At 37.2% G+C, this 20,551-nt stretch overlaps 1 protein-coding gene across 4 annotated transcripts in view; it reads right to left on the reverse strand.

Moving 5' to 3' along the window:
• LOC137297119 (neuroglian-like) overlaps positions 1-20,551 on the reverse strand; it is a 144,108-nt gene that overhangs the window by 48,794 nt on the left and 74,763 nt on the right. For all 4 annotated transcript variants that reach the window (XM_067829117.1, XM_067829114.1, XM_067829116.1 and 1 more), the window contains exons 3-4: positions 4,782-5,078; positions 857-1,230 (exon numbers count right to left, since the gene is read on the reverse strand). In XM_067829117.1, the coding sequence (XP_067685218.1) occupies positions 857-1,230; positions 4,782-5,078 (671 nt within the window). The remainder of the gene's footprint in view (positions 1-856; positions 1,231-4,781; positions 5,079-20,551) is intronic.

Below are 20,551 nucleotides of genomic sequence, written 5' to 3' on the forward strand. Positions count from 1 at the left end.
TCATTTGATATTTTAAGCCTTGAAATAATCTTCTTATCATGGATGGAAGTGTGCATCTTTGATGGAGTAAGTATTATATGTTTTTCTTAATGAGAACACAGTGGTGTGATACAGGGCTGATAAAGAGGATAGTGTGTATTGTATTCTTGGAGGTAAATTCTTACCTCCCCAATAGTTTCAAGAATAATGCCTATTAGGTGCATCAATTTGTTTTCAGCAGCATGAATGAATGAATGTTGTTTTACACCACAGTCAGCAATATTTCAGTTATATCTTGGGTGGGTATAACAATCAAGACTCAGCCTGACAAACTATGAGCATAAGCATAGCAATCATAATCCTGTAATAATGGCCTCGGTCACCCATAATAACCACCCAAAACCCATTACTGATGACCTATTCTTAGGCTCCTTACTAGAAAAAGACTTCTAGAGAAGCTATTTAAACTAAACTTGAAGATGTTAACATTTACTGATGGGTTATTCAGGTGAAGAAAATATTTCCTAAAACATACAAGGTGTACAATCCATGGTATATAAGTATGAGAAGATCCAGAAAAATCTCATTCTTGTTACCCACGACAATAACTTTAATAAAACATCTAAATATTGAGATAACGGCAGTAAAATGCAGGTGCAGCCAGGAATGTCCTCTGACAACCTCAACACAGATGTTGATCATTCAATTCCTAAGATGGTTTCTATATTTCTTGAGTTACTTCCCTTTCTGCAAACAAGCACATGGCATGCCACTCACATCTTCATCTACTATTTGTCCCTTGTATAATTTTTGTATCGTTATTTACATTTTAAAATATTATAATGTGACATCGATGACTGGAAGGTAAAGTACTCACTGTCCATTCAATGACAAGCATGCCCTTCTTTTCTGTTGTTGTGTGCACGTTGTCAGGATTCCGATACGGCCTTTCAGGGGGCGTGGTGCAGCTCCGTTTTGTAGGTTTACTTGGCTTGCTAATTCCAACAGAATTCATGGCTAGCACCCGAAAAGAGTATGTCCCCCAGGGGTTAAGATTTACATAAGCCGTCTGCTCATCTCCTAGACTTCTATCATCCGAATCATGCCACGTGTCCTTGCTTTCCGAGGTATTATATTGTATGATAAAACCAGTTATATCGTCTCCATTATTTGGACCTGCTTGCCACACAATTTCTGCCGATTTCCCATGACAGCTGATGACCTGTACCTCTATGGGTGGTTCAGGTGCACCTGGAACAGAAGGCCACAGTCAAATAGTTGCTATGAACAGAAGTGAATTATGGGTCATAAATGTCAGGGAAAACAAACCTCAGAAAAGTGGTCATATACCATGTTTGTGACGTGATAGAGCCAAATGTCACAATGTCCTGGAATCTTCAATCTTAAATATTTGCCAACATTGATGACATCATCACTGGTGCGGGCACATTCCCTTTGAGGGAATGCTCAGTATGTTAAGCTATCAGGTCTTTATGTTCAACTTCTGACATGCAGGTACATATTTGATATACTGTGTGGTATGTGTAGGTAAGTGTGATATAGGCATATTGCACACCCCTTTTTCACAACACGATTGGCCTACGACCATTCTGGTGCATATCAAGCAGATGTTAATTCATCGATATACTCATCATTTATGCTCCATTGTAGGGTACAGTTGGCTATCAATGGCTGTAAATATGATATAAATCAGCACTTCACACACAGTTGTTACAAATCAAGACTACATAACTTCCTGTTCTACAAGAGACAGAGCCAGCAAGATACACAAGCAAAAATCTGCTATCGTAAACCATCTTCCTTCACCAGACACTGATTGACTGCCAACAACATTTCCTTGATATAACAAGCATTTCAAGATAATATTGTGCTCTTTACACCTTCAGCTTGAGGTGGGTTTTTACCCAAGTACAAATTACACATCACTACCAATAACAATATCAGTAGCTCATGTTCACAAGTACATTTCCAATTCTAAGCCTAATTGCACTTGTGGTTGGCTGTTTTTTCCACAAAATGAAACCTTGCCACCGACTGATTATGAAGATGTTTCAGCACCTCTCGACAGATCACGCATCAGTTTTAGTCAGTCTCATTTGTGTTGATGTGGGGAAAAACTCCTACAGCAATGAAATATTCATAAGAACATGTTCAATAATACAAATTTTGATTACTTTTCCTCTACATGGCAGGTGGCTGTAGATCACTCCAACAATACCACTTCCTGCCACCTTCACCTCCATCTTGACCAACATTGGCTGGCAAATATTAAAAATTAAATCATCTCTTTTTTTTAATCAAATAAAGATGTACATATGAGTAGTCATATGAAAGGAAATATTTTCAGGTTTCATTTAATGGTTTTGAGATGTCTTATTTCTTAAATAAAATATGAGTTAGAATTGGAATAACTGTTTGGCGAAGCATCGGAAATGTAAGATCTAAGTCTTTTGTGATGTGTTTTCCCAGACCACCTTACAAGGACTCTAAGGAAACACAATGCTGATATGCTTCATGAGACTGGAGTGTCCCTGATATGGTCTGTCATGTCTGATGGAGAAGAAAGTCACAGTGATTACAAGAAATGGTGCTCTATCTTGCTGAAAAGTGACTGAATCATTCACACAGTCTTCACTTCACGATCACTTGTTACCTTACCACTAATAAATCCAACTAACCTCTACAGCAGAAAGCAGTAATTTGTGATCAATTTAAAAGTGTTAGGATCATACATACAAGTTGTTTTCCTGCCACTTGTTTAGAATTAATTAATTAAATAATGGGCAATTGTAAATAGGGTATGAGTGAGTTAGTTTTTAGCTGCTTTTAAGCAATATTCCAGCAATTTGACACCAGAAATTTTACATCAGCAGGTGACACCAGAATTGGGATTCACACAATGTGGGGAATCAAACCCAGATCTTCAGCATGAGGAGCGACCACTTTAACCATAAGGCTATTCCCTATATACCCTATAAAGAGTATGAACAAAAAGAAGCAGAAAAATAAAAATACATCTCCATGCTTTATGCCTTTCACTGTCAAATAAAATTTTATCAGAAAACTAAATACAGTTGTTCTTTTTTACCACATGGAGGTTATTTTGTATTTGGATAAAAACATCGTTTTTCAAAACCATTTTTTTCATCAAAGGACATGTGAACGCTTTAAGAATTCTATGGAAGATAAACCGCACACACGTTTCTGAGGTCTGCTATGTCAGCTCTCATCACAATATCCATTATGAAACTCTGGGCTATGAGTAAAGGAATGTGTTGGTTATTTCCAATTTGTACAGTATTTCCATGAGATAAGAATGTGATTACGTAGGTGGGTAAACCAATGTTGAAAGTTCACTCTATTTGAAACTGTGAAACCAACAACATAAGAAAGATACTGACAAACCATGGTTTATCATCAAAATGCACACCAAATTCAAACTTATTGCTTTAGGTTAGATAGATGGATGGGCTTGCTACCTGAGTTAGTGTAAGGCGCAGACAGAAAGGAACACTCCTGATATATAAGATCATAACAGTGACAGAACCAGTCAAGTTTTTCTCTACGCATGTAAGCTAAACGTCTTACTGACAAGGATAAACCTATTGTTTTTCAGCTTAGATGGAAAACTATTTCAGTGGGCCGACCACGAAAAAATTCATCTTTAGGAAGATCTTGGGAAGAGTGATGACCTATTTGTGCATATAACAACTTCATGAAGCCATTAGAGAAGCTACTGCCTGAAAGGGGACTGTGCTCAAGTCCTAAAGGTTCTAATGGTTAATGGACACCTGTCTTAAATGTCATGGATATAGGCATCCTGGAGTAAGCCTGTTTAAGGGACCAATGTGGATGTCCTAATCCATCCTTGGTTATTTAGTGTCATTTATCTTCAGTTTGTCACAATACAAACTAATTCTTGGCCCTTCAGCATTCACCCAATGAAAGGTCAAAAAAGGTCTTAAAATGCCATTACAAAAAACAAACATAGCAAATGTTTTACTTTTCAGGGTGGATACAGGTTTTTGAGATAGGAGGGCACACACTTGAGAAAAGAGGGGTTCCACATTTCATTTTCACCTGAGTTTCAATGGTTATATGCCAAAATTTCAGGACGAAAGGGGTGGGTGGGTGTTGGTTTGCGCACCCCTACACCCCTCCTTTGGATACACCTATGGTGTTCATATTTTGTAACTGAGCAGCCATACCATTATCCCTGTACATTATTTGAATAGACGATGGCCATTACAGACAAGTTGTAATACTTACTTCTGACACATAATACATACTTCTGACACATAATGCTTACTTTGTAATACTTACACGTTGTAATACTTACTTCTGACACGTAATACTTACTTCTGACATGTTGCAATACTTACTTCTGACATGTTGTAATACTTCTGACATGTAAGACTTACTTCTGACATGTTGTAATACTTACTTCTGACATGCTGTGATACTTACTTCTGACACGTAAGACTTACTTCTGACATGTTGTAATACTTACTTCTGACATGTTGTAATACTTACTTCTGACATGTTGTAATACTTACTTCTGACATGCTGTGATACTTACTTCTGACACATAAGACTTACTTCTGACAAGTTGTAATACTTACTTCTGACAAGTTGTAATACTTACTTTTGACACATAATACATACTTCTGACACATAATGCTTACTTTGTAATACTTACACGCAGTGATACTGACTTCTGACATGTTGTAATAATTACTTCTGACATCTAATACTTACTCCTGACAAGTTGTAATACTTACTTCTGACTGTAAGATGAGCACTGGACATATCAATGTCAATGTCAACTGTTGCTTTACACGTGTAAACTCCTGCATCGGCTACTCTTGCATCCTTGATTATCAACGAATGTCTGTTTTTATCACGTTTATACACATATTTGTCATTTTTGGTAAAATTCACAATGTTCCCATCATGCCTCCACTCCAACTTTAGCTTCAGACCATCCAGCGGATGGGTTGCTGTCTTGCATATGAACTTGGCTCGCTCTCCCTCGTTCACTACCACATTCTTTAGCTGATCTTCGATGTACACAAGACCTGAAAACAACAAGCAAAGTTTCAGAATAATGATACAAATTGCAGTGACTAACTGATAACAATATTGTCTCAAATAATCTCATACATCAAATGAGCAAGAATTGATCTGGGAATCATGCTCATGATTCATGGGTGGTTTCTCTGTTCCATCACTGGATTAGAACCTTGATAAGTCAACAATTAACATGAAAATCAGTAGCTGTAATATTTTAAAAACATGTTGATGGTTTTGTGGTATTGTTTATGTTAATAAAGATACATGCATATGTTACTAATGTTTTTAGGTTGCTGAGGTTTATGTGGATTTGAAATTAGTTGTATTTCAAGCTGTATCTGATGGTAATAGGCAGATCATGAGTCATTTCTTAGAAGGAGTCAGTCTTCAGATTGCCTTCTAGGCTTGCTGTTTATCATAATTTCCTTTCAGATTCATGATAAATGTGTTAACATAATCTTTGTAAGAAGTAGGTTTACTTTCCCATGAGAAAATGAAAATATGTTTCTAAACTCAACACAAACTGAACCCACATTAGCTTCTGGGTAAACACAGGATACATTGATGCACATTTTTCCAAAAACAATTTTACATCCTGTTTACGAACACAGCACTGCCAAAAGGTTTAGATGCTAGTTCTTGATAACTTCGTCTGTTCAGGGACGTTACTGTTAGTAAGTGGTACAAGTCCCCATAAAGGTGAATAACAAAATTTATCATCCCAGCATGCCTCCTGAGGGGACATCACATGGGTGACTGAGATCAAGCAACCTGTCTTTGTGACTGCATTTATGACACTGCATCACAATGCTTAACACTGACATCACTGGCGAGGTCATGAGGTCACTTATCTCTCTGCCACTATAGCATGTAAACTGCACTTATTAATTTCATACAAGAGTTACAATATATGAAGCCTATTACTGGTGTTTCATATCATGATATTGCTGGAATATTGCTAAATGGGATAAAACTCACTCACTCACAAATTTAAATTTAATTGTCGGGTTAGAGAATTTGACTGATAAATATAATATCACCCTTGTGTCTTCTGACATTAAACATATTTAAACTGTCAGGTAAGTGTTGCAAAGATCAGTTTTATACTATCAGTATTCACTTTCACTAACCAAACTTAAGGCATGTGAGTGAGAATCTCAATGACTACACATTCTGATAAACATCACTGATGTTACACACTTTCATTTAACTGGTTAATGGAACAGTGATAGTTGACATAAAACAAATGCTATTAAGTACAAATAAATCCAGTTAACTAACAAAAGTAAAAGAATTGTGAACTGTATCAGAACCATAATTACATCAAAACTCTGACTCACATAAAAAGCGAATATAGTTAATAGTGTTTCAAATACCAAACTGTGAGTTACACCAAGAAATGTCAGCTAATCTTATCAGACCACAATAACAGGTCCAGCTAAAAAAGAAAACCTGACACTAAATCCATGAAGTTATCTCAACTGGGAGGCCTCAAGGAACTTTTTTGCGCTACAAAGTTTCCTTGCCAAGTATGATCTTTATACAACTGTTTGATTGGCTGACAATAATAAAGTTACTGATCTAATGGACATAATTGCTGATTTCTTGCGATGGGACATGTTTCCCATGTGACATGCCTTTTAGAAAGAGATGGGGGGTGAGTCAATTATTAGGAGAAGTGGGGGGTCTGATTTTTTACATGATGCTATTAGCAATCTTCCGTCTCTAGTCTCAAGAAATTAAACAAGATGTGTTCTCTGAGACTTGGTTTGTGATGCTAAATCGTTAATACCTTCCATGATATTCTGTTGCTTTGTTCTGCCTGTTACAAGAAACATGCTAGGGGATCTTCATATTTTTTTATTTACGATGAAAAATATTTAGGCGATTTATCGGAGTCAATCAATGTTGATATATTATTGAATGTTTTGACAGTGCATCACCATTTGCACTTCCTGACAACCATATTTATTTGGAGTGAGTGAGTGAGTTTGGTTTTACGCCGCTTTTAGCAATATTCCAGCGATATCACGGCGGGGGACACCAGAAAATGGGCCTCACAAATTGTACCCATGTGGGGAATCGAACCCGGGTCTTCAGCGTGACGAGCGAACGCTTTAACCACTAGGCTACCCCACCGCCCCTTTATTTGGAATGTAGTTGCTTTTTTGAAGATGATTGGTGTATGGCACGTAATCCGCATGTATACAATTTTCATTTTAAAACAAACGACTAGGAGCAAACACTAACAAATGTGGAATGCAAGATGAGTGTCAAAAATTAATGTTCTAATTGATTTCTCGACCTTCTTGAAAAAATGTCAAAGTCAAGAATGGGACCTCATGCACGTGTATGGGGCTACTGCGTTGTGCACATGCATATCATGTGTTGTGTTTAGGGATGGTAATACGGGGACATGGTGGTGCGTTCATAAGATGTCTGTCCTTGAAACGTTTGTTAACGTTTACACTTCTTATCCAAATTGAAAGTTCATTATCCCCTACTATTTTTGAAGAGTATATGATTGGGTCAGGATTTCTGGAATACTCAACCAATGGGAATCCAGACATGTACCTAGGTCCCCTGTGATTATAATAAGAAGTTACTAAATGGAACAGTTTGAGCAGGATTCATAACATTGGCGACGTATATCTGTATGGATTGATGCTCCTAATGTCAAACACTCAACTGTGTGATCCAGACTTGAGTAATCAATGACTACAGTCATATACCTGGAATATTCTTGGGCTTAATATATTTGAAACAGGAGAGATGTCACTCTAAAGCAAAGCCTTCAGTTCTACTTTTCAACAGAGTGCACCAACTTCACTATTTACATATGAAAATGATGATCAAAGCTGATCAGTTAAGATATCCATGCGGTCAGTTCAATCAAATATCATCTCAAATAAATCTTTATTTTTCAAATCACTGATATATAACACGTCAAAGTGTCATGTCTGTTAATTCTGATCTTATTAGCTGGAAATTAATTTAAAAATACAAAGGAAATTAACACCGAAGTATTCCTGAGCCTTGATTAGCTAAAACATCTGTTTTCATCCAAAAAGGCCAGGCGTCAGTGATTCGTCCCAATTAAAACACATGTGTACTTTTTCCTAATTTCAAATCAATCAACAGTCAGCCCAGGCCACTAATGAAATAATTAAGAATCGGGACAACGTGTCAATTCGGGATTAAGGGAGTTGGAATTCTCACACTCTTAAGAAACGTTAACCCAGAGCATCAGATGACTTATTAGTTTGAACTAGAATTCCATTGTTGCCCGAAAAGCTGAGGAACCAATCAGGTGTCTGGGCCAAAATTTATCTCTATTGTTCATGGGAAGAGATTTTGACAGGGCTCAAACCGTGTTAACTTCTAATCTCCACACAGCTTGTCCCATGTGAATCACAAAAGGTCAAATGACAAAACTTGGTCAAAAAGACATCTTAAAGTGCTGTATCGAAATGAAAACAGGCTTGAAAGCTTTCACTGCAAAAATCTCCAGCAGGAATCAAATAATACTGCTTCATTTCAAATAATCAGTCCTCATATTTGAAAATGTGTTTAATTCAAAGACAATGCCAAAGTCACACTTGGAGGGTGAGCCTATCGTTAGACAAATCTAACTTTTGGCTTGGAAAATTAAACTCAGGCGCTGTAGGCTGTAAAATATTTAAAAGTTGCTAACTTTCATTGTTGCGAAAGATAATTAAAGTTGAATCATCCTGGATGGGGGGAGGGGATTGTGTTGTGGGATAATGCTCGGCCAAAATTGCACTGGACAGCTGTGTGAACTGATAGTGGGCAATCGAGCCACACCATTGAAAGAATTATCTCCCTTGATAATGGCTGCCACCAATTTGGTTTTCCTTCACCATTACGATATTCCTTACAAAAATTTACAAATTTTCACAGATCACTACACATTGATTTTTCAATTCACCGATTTGAAGACAACAATCTGTTTAATTTATGAATTCTGTTTAAGAATACGAGTTCCTCAATTTTAATTGTGATCTAGTTTGAGAGGAAATCATTTGGAATTTCATTCAAACTTTAATTTGTTGATTCCTCATGGGAATTGACAATAATTAAGGATAAAATCAAGTTACTTCCTGTGATGCTCCGTTTACAATTGTTCAGTTTCTGTACTTGGTGAACTTCTCATATAATGCATCAAAAACACTGGGTTTTTTTAAAAGCCTGTTAATGGCGATGACACAACAACAAGATGATTGTGCTGATGGTGAATAAATCACCTTTTCCAACAAAGGCAAAATTTGAAATCAAGAACTAATTGATATCACAATCCAACCTTGGAGAGATTCTGTTGTGGTATCTTCTGAGGATGAAGAAAGAAAACCACATTGTTCTTTCTCATTTTAGCCTTCCCTAAATTTAGCTGAAGGCAATCACTAATTTGTCAGTCTTTTTTTTTTTTTTCAAAATTCTACTCAAAGGTTTGGGGAGATAATCTCAAATCAAAACTGACAATTGTCCTTTCTACATTCTCCTCATGTTTCATGTCACATTGACAAAAAGCAGAATCAGGAGATTCTTCTCTAATAAATTACATCTATGTGTTCTACAGAACTTTTATTATTTTTTTTAAAAAACTAAGAATTGAAAAAAAAAAAGAAAACTGTGTAATTTATGTCTTGACCTCATGTGTTGCTGAGAAAGGAGTACCAATCTCTCCTCTCGATTATAGCTCACTGAGCAAATAGTACGACATAAACAGAAGGAGCTTGTGTTAGTTTTCTTAATGACACACTCGGCAATATACTGGCACTTTGATGGGTGTCTGTAAATAACTGAATCAGCATCACAGAAACAACTAATCATTGTGAGCAATGATCCATGCTGTCCAAGTAAAACAGCAAGCAATCAACCAAGTTATGAAACTTGACCACCATGCCTTTAGTCCCGTTAGCCCCTTTCACAATCAGCGCGTCTCACTCAGAAGCACCTGAAAGCTTCTTGGTTTGGAAGGACCCGCACTGAAAAGTGTTACATAATGCAATGCCAACATAAGAGAAAGAAAGCATACTTGGCAACACACACCCCTTGAAAAAGTGGGTTTCAAAGTTATTTCTGGCTTTCATGATTGTAAATGCAACTTATAACATGATCCATAGCCATCCAGACCCCAGAACATCAGGTAGAGGCCATAGTGTCAATTTATTGTACGTAATATGTTTGTGTGAAGTAACTAGTGATGAAATTAGAAACAGCTTGAGGTAGCTGTTACATGGGGTCCTCTCCTCGAGCATACAGCAGAATCTTTGTTACATATCAGTGATTTAGCCAACCTGTGATGTCTGCAGGATAAATGTTTATCAAGCCAATAAACACTGTAAGAATTAAGGGTAGCAGCAACTGATAGTCACTATGGACCAGTGATTGAATGTCACATCATAACACCACACTTTGATACACATCTTAATATGAGAAAATTATTTCTCAAAAGGTACCTTTGTCACTTATTTCTATAGAACCTAGTACCATAGTCTTAAAGTCCTAGTTGGCATCCGTCAAAACTCAATGTCCTTACTGCCATGCCTATGTTCACAGGCATCCTGTTCTTTTGAAATGACCCCATTTACAAAGAACACAATATTGATGACCTTTTATTACACAAGCACATGTTGGATGAGCTGTCATAAAGTGTTCTTTATCTCAAGCAATTTACAAAACTCATTCTCTCCACCTGCTAATTGTGAAATAACGGAAACATGCGACGTGACTCATGCAGTGGCTACTGATCTTTCTTCATATAAACCAAGGAATAAGCCCTTGTCTTGAAGACTTTCCCCATCCATGTGACCCCTTATTCCACCTTACGATGGATAACAACCTTGCCTGGCTTGGCAATGACAAGCAGGTCACATGATTTATGATGTAATCATTGCATCAGCTCATATTGTCAGATTACTTGCATATCTCCTAAAAGAAGAAGGCACTTTTTGATTAGTTGGAGATTTTGCAACACATTGATTAGCCTGCATGGTCTTAAATATTTTCTCCACTTCTGCATGTGAGTTTGTTAATGAAGGATTTGATTGGTCATTAAAACGAATATTAAAGAAAATTCTTTCCATGCAAATGATATGATTTTGCAGATTGAAAATGATATGAGTTCTTAAAATCCGGAAAATAAATGTCACAATCCTTATAATGTGCAACAAAAGTAGATTAACAACAGAATAAACGGTACTAAATATGACGTATAGCCTGCTTTGGAGATGAATTAAAACTTTCATATTTTGTTCTGGCATAAAGTCTATTGAAATATCAAAAATATTTAGCCAAATTCTATGTTTACGACAATGAAATTGAAACTAATAACATGATCTTACAGCTATGACAATGCTCATGGACTTGTTAAGCAGGTTAAGTAGTCATTACATGCTGAGAAATCAATTATTAAGATGAGCTACAGTAACCAATTAAGCTAATCACCAAGTCCCTAACCTCCAGATGACTGAACTTGCACCTGTATGACATAATGACTAAGATCCATGCTCCTGCGTGAAATGCTCTAACAAGACCAGACACGCAATTAAAAAGATAAAAGAGGCATCTAGAAGGGGTTCATCAATAAACATTGTTTTAAGGTTTTCATGCATGATACCTTAAATCAGCCATTTTGGCATGCTTTTAATTCTCATTGATTTCTTTCATGGTTCTGTTCAAATTAAAACTCTGTACTAACACTGTGGATATTCAAATCAATATTGTCCTGATGATGCAAATTGCAAAGAAACTGCCTAAACCACTCCTAAAAAGATATTCAACATTTTCAACAGTGGAAACCTGATGGCATTAGTCAACAGTTACAATTTGGAATTTCATTTCCTGTTGGGAAGGGTTTGTCCATTATTAAATGTTTTCAGAAATAAAACCACCCCATCCTTTAATTGGGCATTAGAACAAAGACATTGTTCCCTCGTCCAGCCCCTAATCAAGTTCCAACCACCCCTTGGGTTTGTAACCATTTCTGTCTACAAGCACGCAGAATGAAATAGGGCTCAGCACATCCCCCTGGGAACTGCCTGTTTGAGACCTGCTTGTGGCAGCAACACATTTCCTGTAGGATGACACTGCTGGGATGCCAGGGACTTTTGTCACACTGCTTTTACACCCCTCCCCACTTCTGTGCACTAATTTATGCTACCACACACTCTTTAAAATGATCACTGAGCATTTTGTGAGATTACCCTGCAGTTAGGGCAATTTTACTTGGATTTGCTAGTACTGACTTTCATCTAGAGCAGATCTTCCATTTACTTAAACATCAAATTATGGATGATACAACAATTTACTCAGAAAAGTCAGTTCTTTGAACTTCAGTTATAATCCTCACATATCTTAATGAAACAAAAAATACTGCAATGAGGTTCATCCTTTATGTAAAAATGTCTGACTGATGATGAAAAGAAGTCCAAATTGTAACCCTTAAAAAGAAAATTACAAGTCTGAGCCTGTGTAAACTATTGCTTTGTTTCATGATAGAATAGCATCCAGACAGTGTCTAAGGTGCACAAACCATAAATTATCTCTCTATGTAACTGATGATCACATCAATCATGGATTGACAACCCATTGTTTTAAGAAACACAACATTGTTAGCATGCATGCAAGCATTTTGAACTCTTTGCCTCACAAACAATAAAGCCTGCCCTATGAAAATTAGGCACAACTGTTTCTGTTTAAGAATTAATTGGTTCAAACACTGGAAAATTTAAGAAATCAGTTATTTCTCTGCAAATTTAATGTAATCACAAACAAAGACTAAGCTTGAAAGAAGTCCATCATTACAATTGTAATGGAGTTTCTAATTGTTACCAGCGGGCTGATCTGGATCAATAGTGTCAAGTTTGTTTCTCTCGACAAATACTAATGGTAGCCATTGTATCACATGGGACTAACAATCCCACTCAATATAGACATTGACATCAACCTGACTGAGCATACTGTAGTTATAATTCTTGTTGTCTGAAGCAGCTATGTCATAGCTGGATGTAAATAATGGCATCATCCATTCAAACCACACACTTTCAGGCTGCATTGACACATCTGTTTTCCTAAATGGATACCATCAGTTGTATTGCATCACTGGCCCAGTTTTGTCCTGCTTATACCCAACAGTATTATGGACATAAGTCATGATTCAAGACTGCCAGAAACCAAGGCTCTCTTTTTCACAGTACAATTTTTTTTATTCGAACTTCAGCCATTGCCTTTGTCAGCATTCGTGTACCCCATATATGTTCTGCTGACTCATTCACTACCTCATACTTGAAAATGGTATAAGCATCTATACTGAAACATCGCCGTTGTACGACAAAGAAGCTGATCACCAGAAAAAAAAAAAAAAAGGAGAAAACTTTTGTTCTGCTTGTATACAAGCATCTGCTTCATAATGACACCATGCTCTGTCACTGTAAGATGCACATTTGTGCTGGGTAGCCTTCAATAATGGTTCATGGATCAGTAAGCTAATGTTTCAAGCAGGTTTTATAACATCTTCAAGCCCTTCCCTTTTCAAACACATTCTTTTGTCACAGAGGCGATTTACGGTAACATGGAATCTCAGGTCAACAAATCTATTATTGTGCATTAAAAGGATGTGACAGCAAGTCAGACCTGGGACATTCCCCAATAAAATCCTTTTCCATTGTGGGGAGTCTGAGTGGTGCCAGACTTTACACATTTCCTTGTTTTTGTGGAAATGTGTAAAACCATTAGCATCATGGCTGATGCCACTTCAACGCAGTTCATTCTGATAACCAAAATGGTAATGAATAAAATTTATTTTGGAATCAGATTAGAAGCACAGGCACGAGATATGCAAATCAGAATTAATTGTCCTAATGCATTTTTGATAAAACTGTTGGCAGACCTGTCCGACCGCAGTGGAAGTGACACTCTTGTATTGGAAATCCTTCCTTGGTATAATGACCTTTTCATTTAGATGCTAACAGAGAATGTTTCATTCAAATTCCAAAGGTTGAACCCATAATGTTGAAAATAAGAAAGAAAAAATAACTTGTCTATACAGCTCTGAGTATGCCCCTTACCCCCCTCCCCCCACCCACAAATAATACACAACAAAACAAACAGTGCCCAGTCAGTGAAATGAACCATGTATTTGTTGATACTCTCAGTGAGGCTTTGTGCCTACTACTTCATGTCATTGTCAACAATTGTGCAATGGTGACATACACAAGTTCACAGCATTCAAGCAGACAATTTTCTTGAAAAGATTTATTTTCCAACAGCAACAAAATACAATTAAAACAATGTATGCATAAATGTTTGTAGTTTCCAAGAAAATAAGGACATGCTAAATGTTTACAATCTCCACAGTATACAAACACTGAAAGTCAGCAATCATGTTTCCACCATGTTTTTATGACTGCATGTAAGTGCATTCAGTGGCTAATTACTGATTCTACCAACCCATTACAAACTTGTAACCTCATCATGGTGTCATTTATTTTTTAGCACAGACGATGTAGTATTTGACATCTGGCAAATGAGAATTTGTCAAGTTTGCTCAAAAGAATGTTTATTTCTGTGTGGATGACAGAAGCCATGACTTTGGTGTGACTTTAGTCCACTGTAGCCACTGACATTGCAGGGGGCTGATTAGACACAGAGCTCAGTGACACAACACATGGCTTTTTTAGAATTCTTTAAGTTGCAACACCACATGACTCATTAAAGCATTAATGGCTGCAGACTGCCAATTTGCCCTTTTGACAATCTGTCATTTGTAATTATTGCAAATTTGGAAATCTTTCATGAACATTTTTAAATTGAACAAGTTATCCTGATTATAAATAAATAATGCTGTTTTGCAGGGATCAAGTGCAGGCATTTATGAGTCCTTTTCAATGATAACAGAGAACAGATGGCAAAACTGGTATTGTCATGCCATTTGGAGAGATAAAAATTAACACCACCACTGACAGTTTGGATCATTGAATATGACACTACCTCCATCTTGGGGACATTTGTCAGACAATAACCAGCTTGGTTGCTGCATTATGAGGAAGTGTATGCAACACTTAACACCCCAATGGATCCGAGTGGCATACAAGGGAACGTTTCAAAGCTTCACATGTCTTAGTCCTTTCCAATCTTTTTCTTGATAGATCCTTTCCCCTGACAATGAGTGTCTCACACATCCATCGACCAATCTGACGTGAGATGACACCCAAGCTCCATCTCGGCATAGGGAGGGAACTGTCCAAGAAACGTCATGCATTAGATCATAATGATGCGATTCTCGTTATGCAAGAGGCGCATGTTTTCTCTTTGTGTCCGACATCATTCCCTGACATTTTTGGGGACAGCCTGTTCAATACGATCCAATCCAATTTCTTAACCCTCTCTGGCATTATCATCATGGAAATTCTTTATTCTGCGGAACCAGATGCACAATGTTGATGACTGTCCAAGTCTCGGGAGAACACTGAGTCCTCGTATGGTAAAAGGGCGTCTTTCACAACCGAACTGAAAGGATTGTATTTCTGAGCATCATCTGCAGACAACATGCACAGGTTAATCTTGGACCAACATGGGAAATATTTTCCAGACGATACAGAAAAACTTTTCCAGATAATTAAAGATTTTTGCCATCTAATTAGTGATGAATCCTCATTTAGCTCAATGAGGACTTGATCAAAGCCACTGTGTTTCTCGAGAGGTCATATTTCCAAACTGTTCCTCAGTTCAAGCAGTTCCATGAGCATTCTGGTAATTGCAGAAGATATTTAATCATTTTTCAAAATGCTTCTTTGAAGCAACAGTACATTCAAAACATTACACAAAACCAATAATTTCATGAGATTCTGTGGTATAGTTGTTAATTTTTATTGGTCTCGTTCTCATTGTCTACAATAGAAATTGAGTCATCAGAAACTCTCATGATGAAATAACCACAAAGTCCAATGGAAGCTAAAAGCTAGCAGGTTTTACAATTAGTTCAAAGCTCAGATAACACAACAGCAGCAGATTAATAGGACGGTAACACGGGACATGCTTCATGCCAGAAACCACTCATTAGCTTCATGCTAAATGCTACAATCAAAGCATCCATACACCCCTTATCTCAAATGAACCCATCTAAATGCAGATTTCAATTTGGATGTGATGATCTCAAACCATTGTCAATTGCGAAACGGTTGTCGATTGCATGACAGCAAAAATGTCTCATCCTAGTTCTGATAAATATCTCGAAACAGTTTTAGTGATTTAATCATTTCCCGAATGTGTACAGACGTATTGTTAATAGTGATCTAAAGCTTTTGGCGCTGTGAGGTCTGGAACTCTGGGAATAGTTCCTGGTCTTCGTATTGTCCCCTGAAGGGGGTTTTCAGTATTTGCTCCTCATTCCCAATTTTTAATGGTCTTGCAAGACCTATACAAATTTCATCACAGTCCCCAAAGTCTCAGTTTCTGCCAAAACCACCTGGGTCAGATTTGGGCAGAAAAGTTTACAAAGACGATCAACTCCCCATAGAATTGGAACCGTCTTGAAAATCAAGCACAAATTAAGTTGTCTGCAAATGCTGTCTGAGTGCAATTAGAACACAAATTGAAGTTTTAACACTAATAAGAGGGATTTAATTTCAGCGTCTCAAGGGCTGATCTCAAGCCACTTAAATCTGAAATCTTCTCCGAGAGCAGGAAACATTAGAAACTCATTACTACCTAGCTGCTTAAGATCTTTCAAAACTGTGGCCTAAATCCTAAATATCAATACCTTAAGAATTTCAAGGACAAAAACATCAAGAGACTAACTTCTCTTTCAAGCTAAAAGATGTAATGTCTTTTCTGTAATGTGCCTTAAGTGGTTCAAAACTTCTTCCTATGAATATAGTCTACGTAATATCCTATCAAAATAGTGATTTCCTTTACAATTACCAAATCATTCAAATGCAAACAATTGTTTTGAGAGGGTTAAAACGCACCATGAAATTCTACCAAGAATATTCATATACCAATTCCGCATTTAAGATTTATAAATCACCTCCAAGTGTGCGATCTATTTATTTTAAATTGGTGAGTTTTGTTGGATTTTAGCTTTATGTGCTTTTCCACAGAACGAAAACACACTTACAGGTTATACATGCCTTTAAGCATGCTGGAAAGGACAGGCAAGTGGATGGTTCAAGTATTTATGTACACTCTTATCTCTGTGATGCAGCAGGTAGTCTTTGTAACATCAAGGTCAGAGAGGAACCAGTCTCAGTTATCTGTCAAACATTATATCAATGATGATATTGCAATCGCTGATGACACCGAGAATTTGCCAAAACTGGGAAAGAATCTCTTCCACTATGAAGCACCCACAACTCCCTTAATCCTCTCAAGAACAGAAGTGGAATACAACCATGATCTGCGAACCATTGTGTCTTGACCGGATAATCCAGTGATGACCAGACAATCCAGTGCTTCAAAAGCATGGTTACCAATAATGCTTAAAGTTAAGCCCAAAATTAATTCAGAATAATGTCTGTTCCATACAAATGATTCAGGAATAAAACAAGAAACAAATACAAAATAGACTTCATATCAGACAGGTGTTCTTTTTAGAAATAACACATTTTTATAGTTCACAACACATTTTTATAGTTCACAACAGCCCATCATTACAGGATTTCCCAAATGAGATCTGTATCATGGAAAGAAAAAAATAATAGCTCCAAAATTAATTAAGTAAGTGGATGTTTAATTTATGTACTGTCAACAATATTCTGTCTTTATTATGAGTGAGTTTTGGTGAGGCAGATTTGTGGCTGATTGAATGACTGCATCCAGTGACACATTGAGAGAAGTTTTGATGTTAGTCAACTGAAAAACTGTGTATTGGGGACTTAGTCTGCAGTGATGCCTCACAAGAGCCAGAACAACTTAAAATCAGCATTTAAAAAACACTCACTCACTCACTCACTCGAACCTTAGTCAATGACCTGAGTAAAATACTTTCACTTGAACATTGAAAACATTCTGTGAAACCAGTGTTCAGTTTAATGCTCTGTATTTACAATCTGGACCCTACCAGAGTGGTTACAGAATCATGAATGAAGGCATCTATCCCATTCCGTAAACCATTGTGTCGTCTACAAGGGTCAGAGGGTGAAATGTGAGTGGCATGCTATAGTGTTATTTGACAAATGAATTGACATTGACAATATGAAAACGGCCAGTATTTGCCATCAATGCAGATGTGCGGTTTCATTTAATCACTTTCGGGATGTGTTTGGACATATGTGCTCGTACATTTCAGATCAATCATCCAATCAGGTGCTCAGCAGAGAAGAGTAGTATATTGACGATCCGACAATTTGTGTCAATAACTACCCCTTTAGCAATTTCTTCTCCAGAACAATGTACAATAGGGCAGCTTTTAGCCAGCCGTAGTAATGTTCCATGTTAAATCTGTGATTTCAACCTTTATCATCGCATAAGCTCTTAACCTTAGCCAAGAGCATCGATTAATCCCACCACATTTTTATGCCTGGTCGTCGTTTAATTGAAATATACATCTGATAAAGAGCTGATCAATGCTATGTACACCAGATCTGTGGCGTGATAGACTGTGACTGAATGTGTTAAGAAGTACCTATAGAGTGTACTATGTGAATCTGCATCCATAATCTCATCAACCGCTGCTGAGGATATTTGTCAAGCTCAATCCATAACTGATTCATCATTCATGGAAAAGGAGGTGAAATTGGGCACTAAATCCTTTCTAGCCGATGTAGAAACCAGCTTTAAGGATAACGATTCTTGGCATTTGTTTATTACATTTGTAAAAAGAAACACTGACATAAACATTCATTCATCACCTTCTTGAATCAAATACTTGTGTTGGTGGTATGTCCTTTTGTATACTGGTACTGTCGTGACATGAGTGATTGTCAGGATGGTTGTGTGTCCAGACTGAAGGAGTTCAGTGGATTAATGGGGTTCCACTGTATATTTCTTAGGCTTATATGTGATTGAGTGATTATCAGGAAGGCTGTGTGTCCATATTGTAAGAGTTTAGTGCATTAGTGGTTTTCTACTGTACATGCCTCAGGTTTGTACATGTGAGTGAGTGAGTGAGTGAGTGAGTGAGTGAGTGAGTGAGTGAGTGAGTGAGTGAGTGAGTCTCGAGCAGTGCTGAGCAAAATCATTGTATGCCTACCATATGAGTAATATTTCTGCATTTTGATACATACAGATTGAAAATTACATTCCAAAAGTAAACTTAATTTTACAAATGCTTCCAAAAATAATGATTTCAATCATCTATCTGTTTTCAAATCAAGTTCACACACAACTTTTGAAGGCAGTCAATCCATAGGCAATATGAATTCTGTGCAGTAATATTGATTGTGCTGTATGCAGCTATTTGATGATATGCATCTATTGCCCTCTTTAATGCAATAATTGCATGACAACATGGAGAGGATTTCCCCCAGTAGCTCTCCCCACCCACAAAATCATGTTACCGAACTAACAATCATCAACCAGACTTACATCACACAGTCCTTAGATTGCATAACACATGACAACACTGGAAAGGTTTTCTTGAACAAAGGGCTCAACTATGACTGTTTTTCCCACACAACATGACAATAAATGACAATGGCCATAAATTAGAAACTGACTATGACTAAATATGGTGAAACATGGACTATTGTATTTCCATATAACAAAAATGAGAGGAAAGTGAAATTTAATCAGGACTGCTTGGGGGCTTACAGTTTCTGAAATGGAAAGATGGGGCATGGTTATAATGTTGAATTTCCAAAATATGTTCAAGATGGTACAGCACTTCCTCCTCAAGGAATATTTTGCAGCCCTGACGAAAAAAGATTCTAAAAACTATTAGAAAATGTAAAGCACAATTTGAGAAAGATGAGAGATTGCATTCAAGTCCTTCACAGTTGTAGGGTGATGGAGGGCCACCAATTTCCGATTATTCCCATCTGCATTTTCCCATCTTCAGACCATAATACACAAAGTATAAAAAATATAAATATTTGCATCCAGAATAATAATCCATATCATAAAAAGCAGTAGTTTTCATGAGAACATTAATATTTTAGCAGAGCATTTCCACTTTCACAGCCCCATCTCTTCAATTCCCATGGCATCCTGAGATAACAGTTACATGCAGAGAAACTATAGTTCCTGTTGATGTTTCTCGGACAGGCAATACATTCCTAATTCCCTAATCAAGCTTGCTAGACCCTGTAATCATCCCTACCATAAGTGGACCAACATTCTAATCAACCAAGTCCTGAATAGGCTCAGCAAGAGTCCTTCCTGACCCCTGGCCGTGCAAAGGTCAATTCCAGATGACCTCACTCCATCTGTGCAGCTGCTGTGGACAAAGGACACTGATGGTCATCAATACTCGGGACATTGCCAAGCTGCATCAGCTGACCATTGGTCATGTTCCATC

Source organism: Haliotis asinina, chromosome 9, assembly GCF_037392515.1.
Source record: "Haliotis asinina isolate JCU_RB_2024 chromosome 9, JCU_Hal_asi_v2, whole genome shotgun sequence".
Classification (NCBI taxonomy): domain Eukaryota; kingdom Metazoa; phylum Mollusca; class Gastropoda; order Lepetellida; family Haliotidae; genus Haliotis; species Haliotis asinina.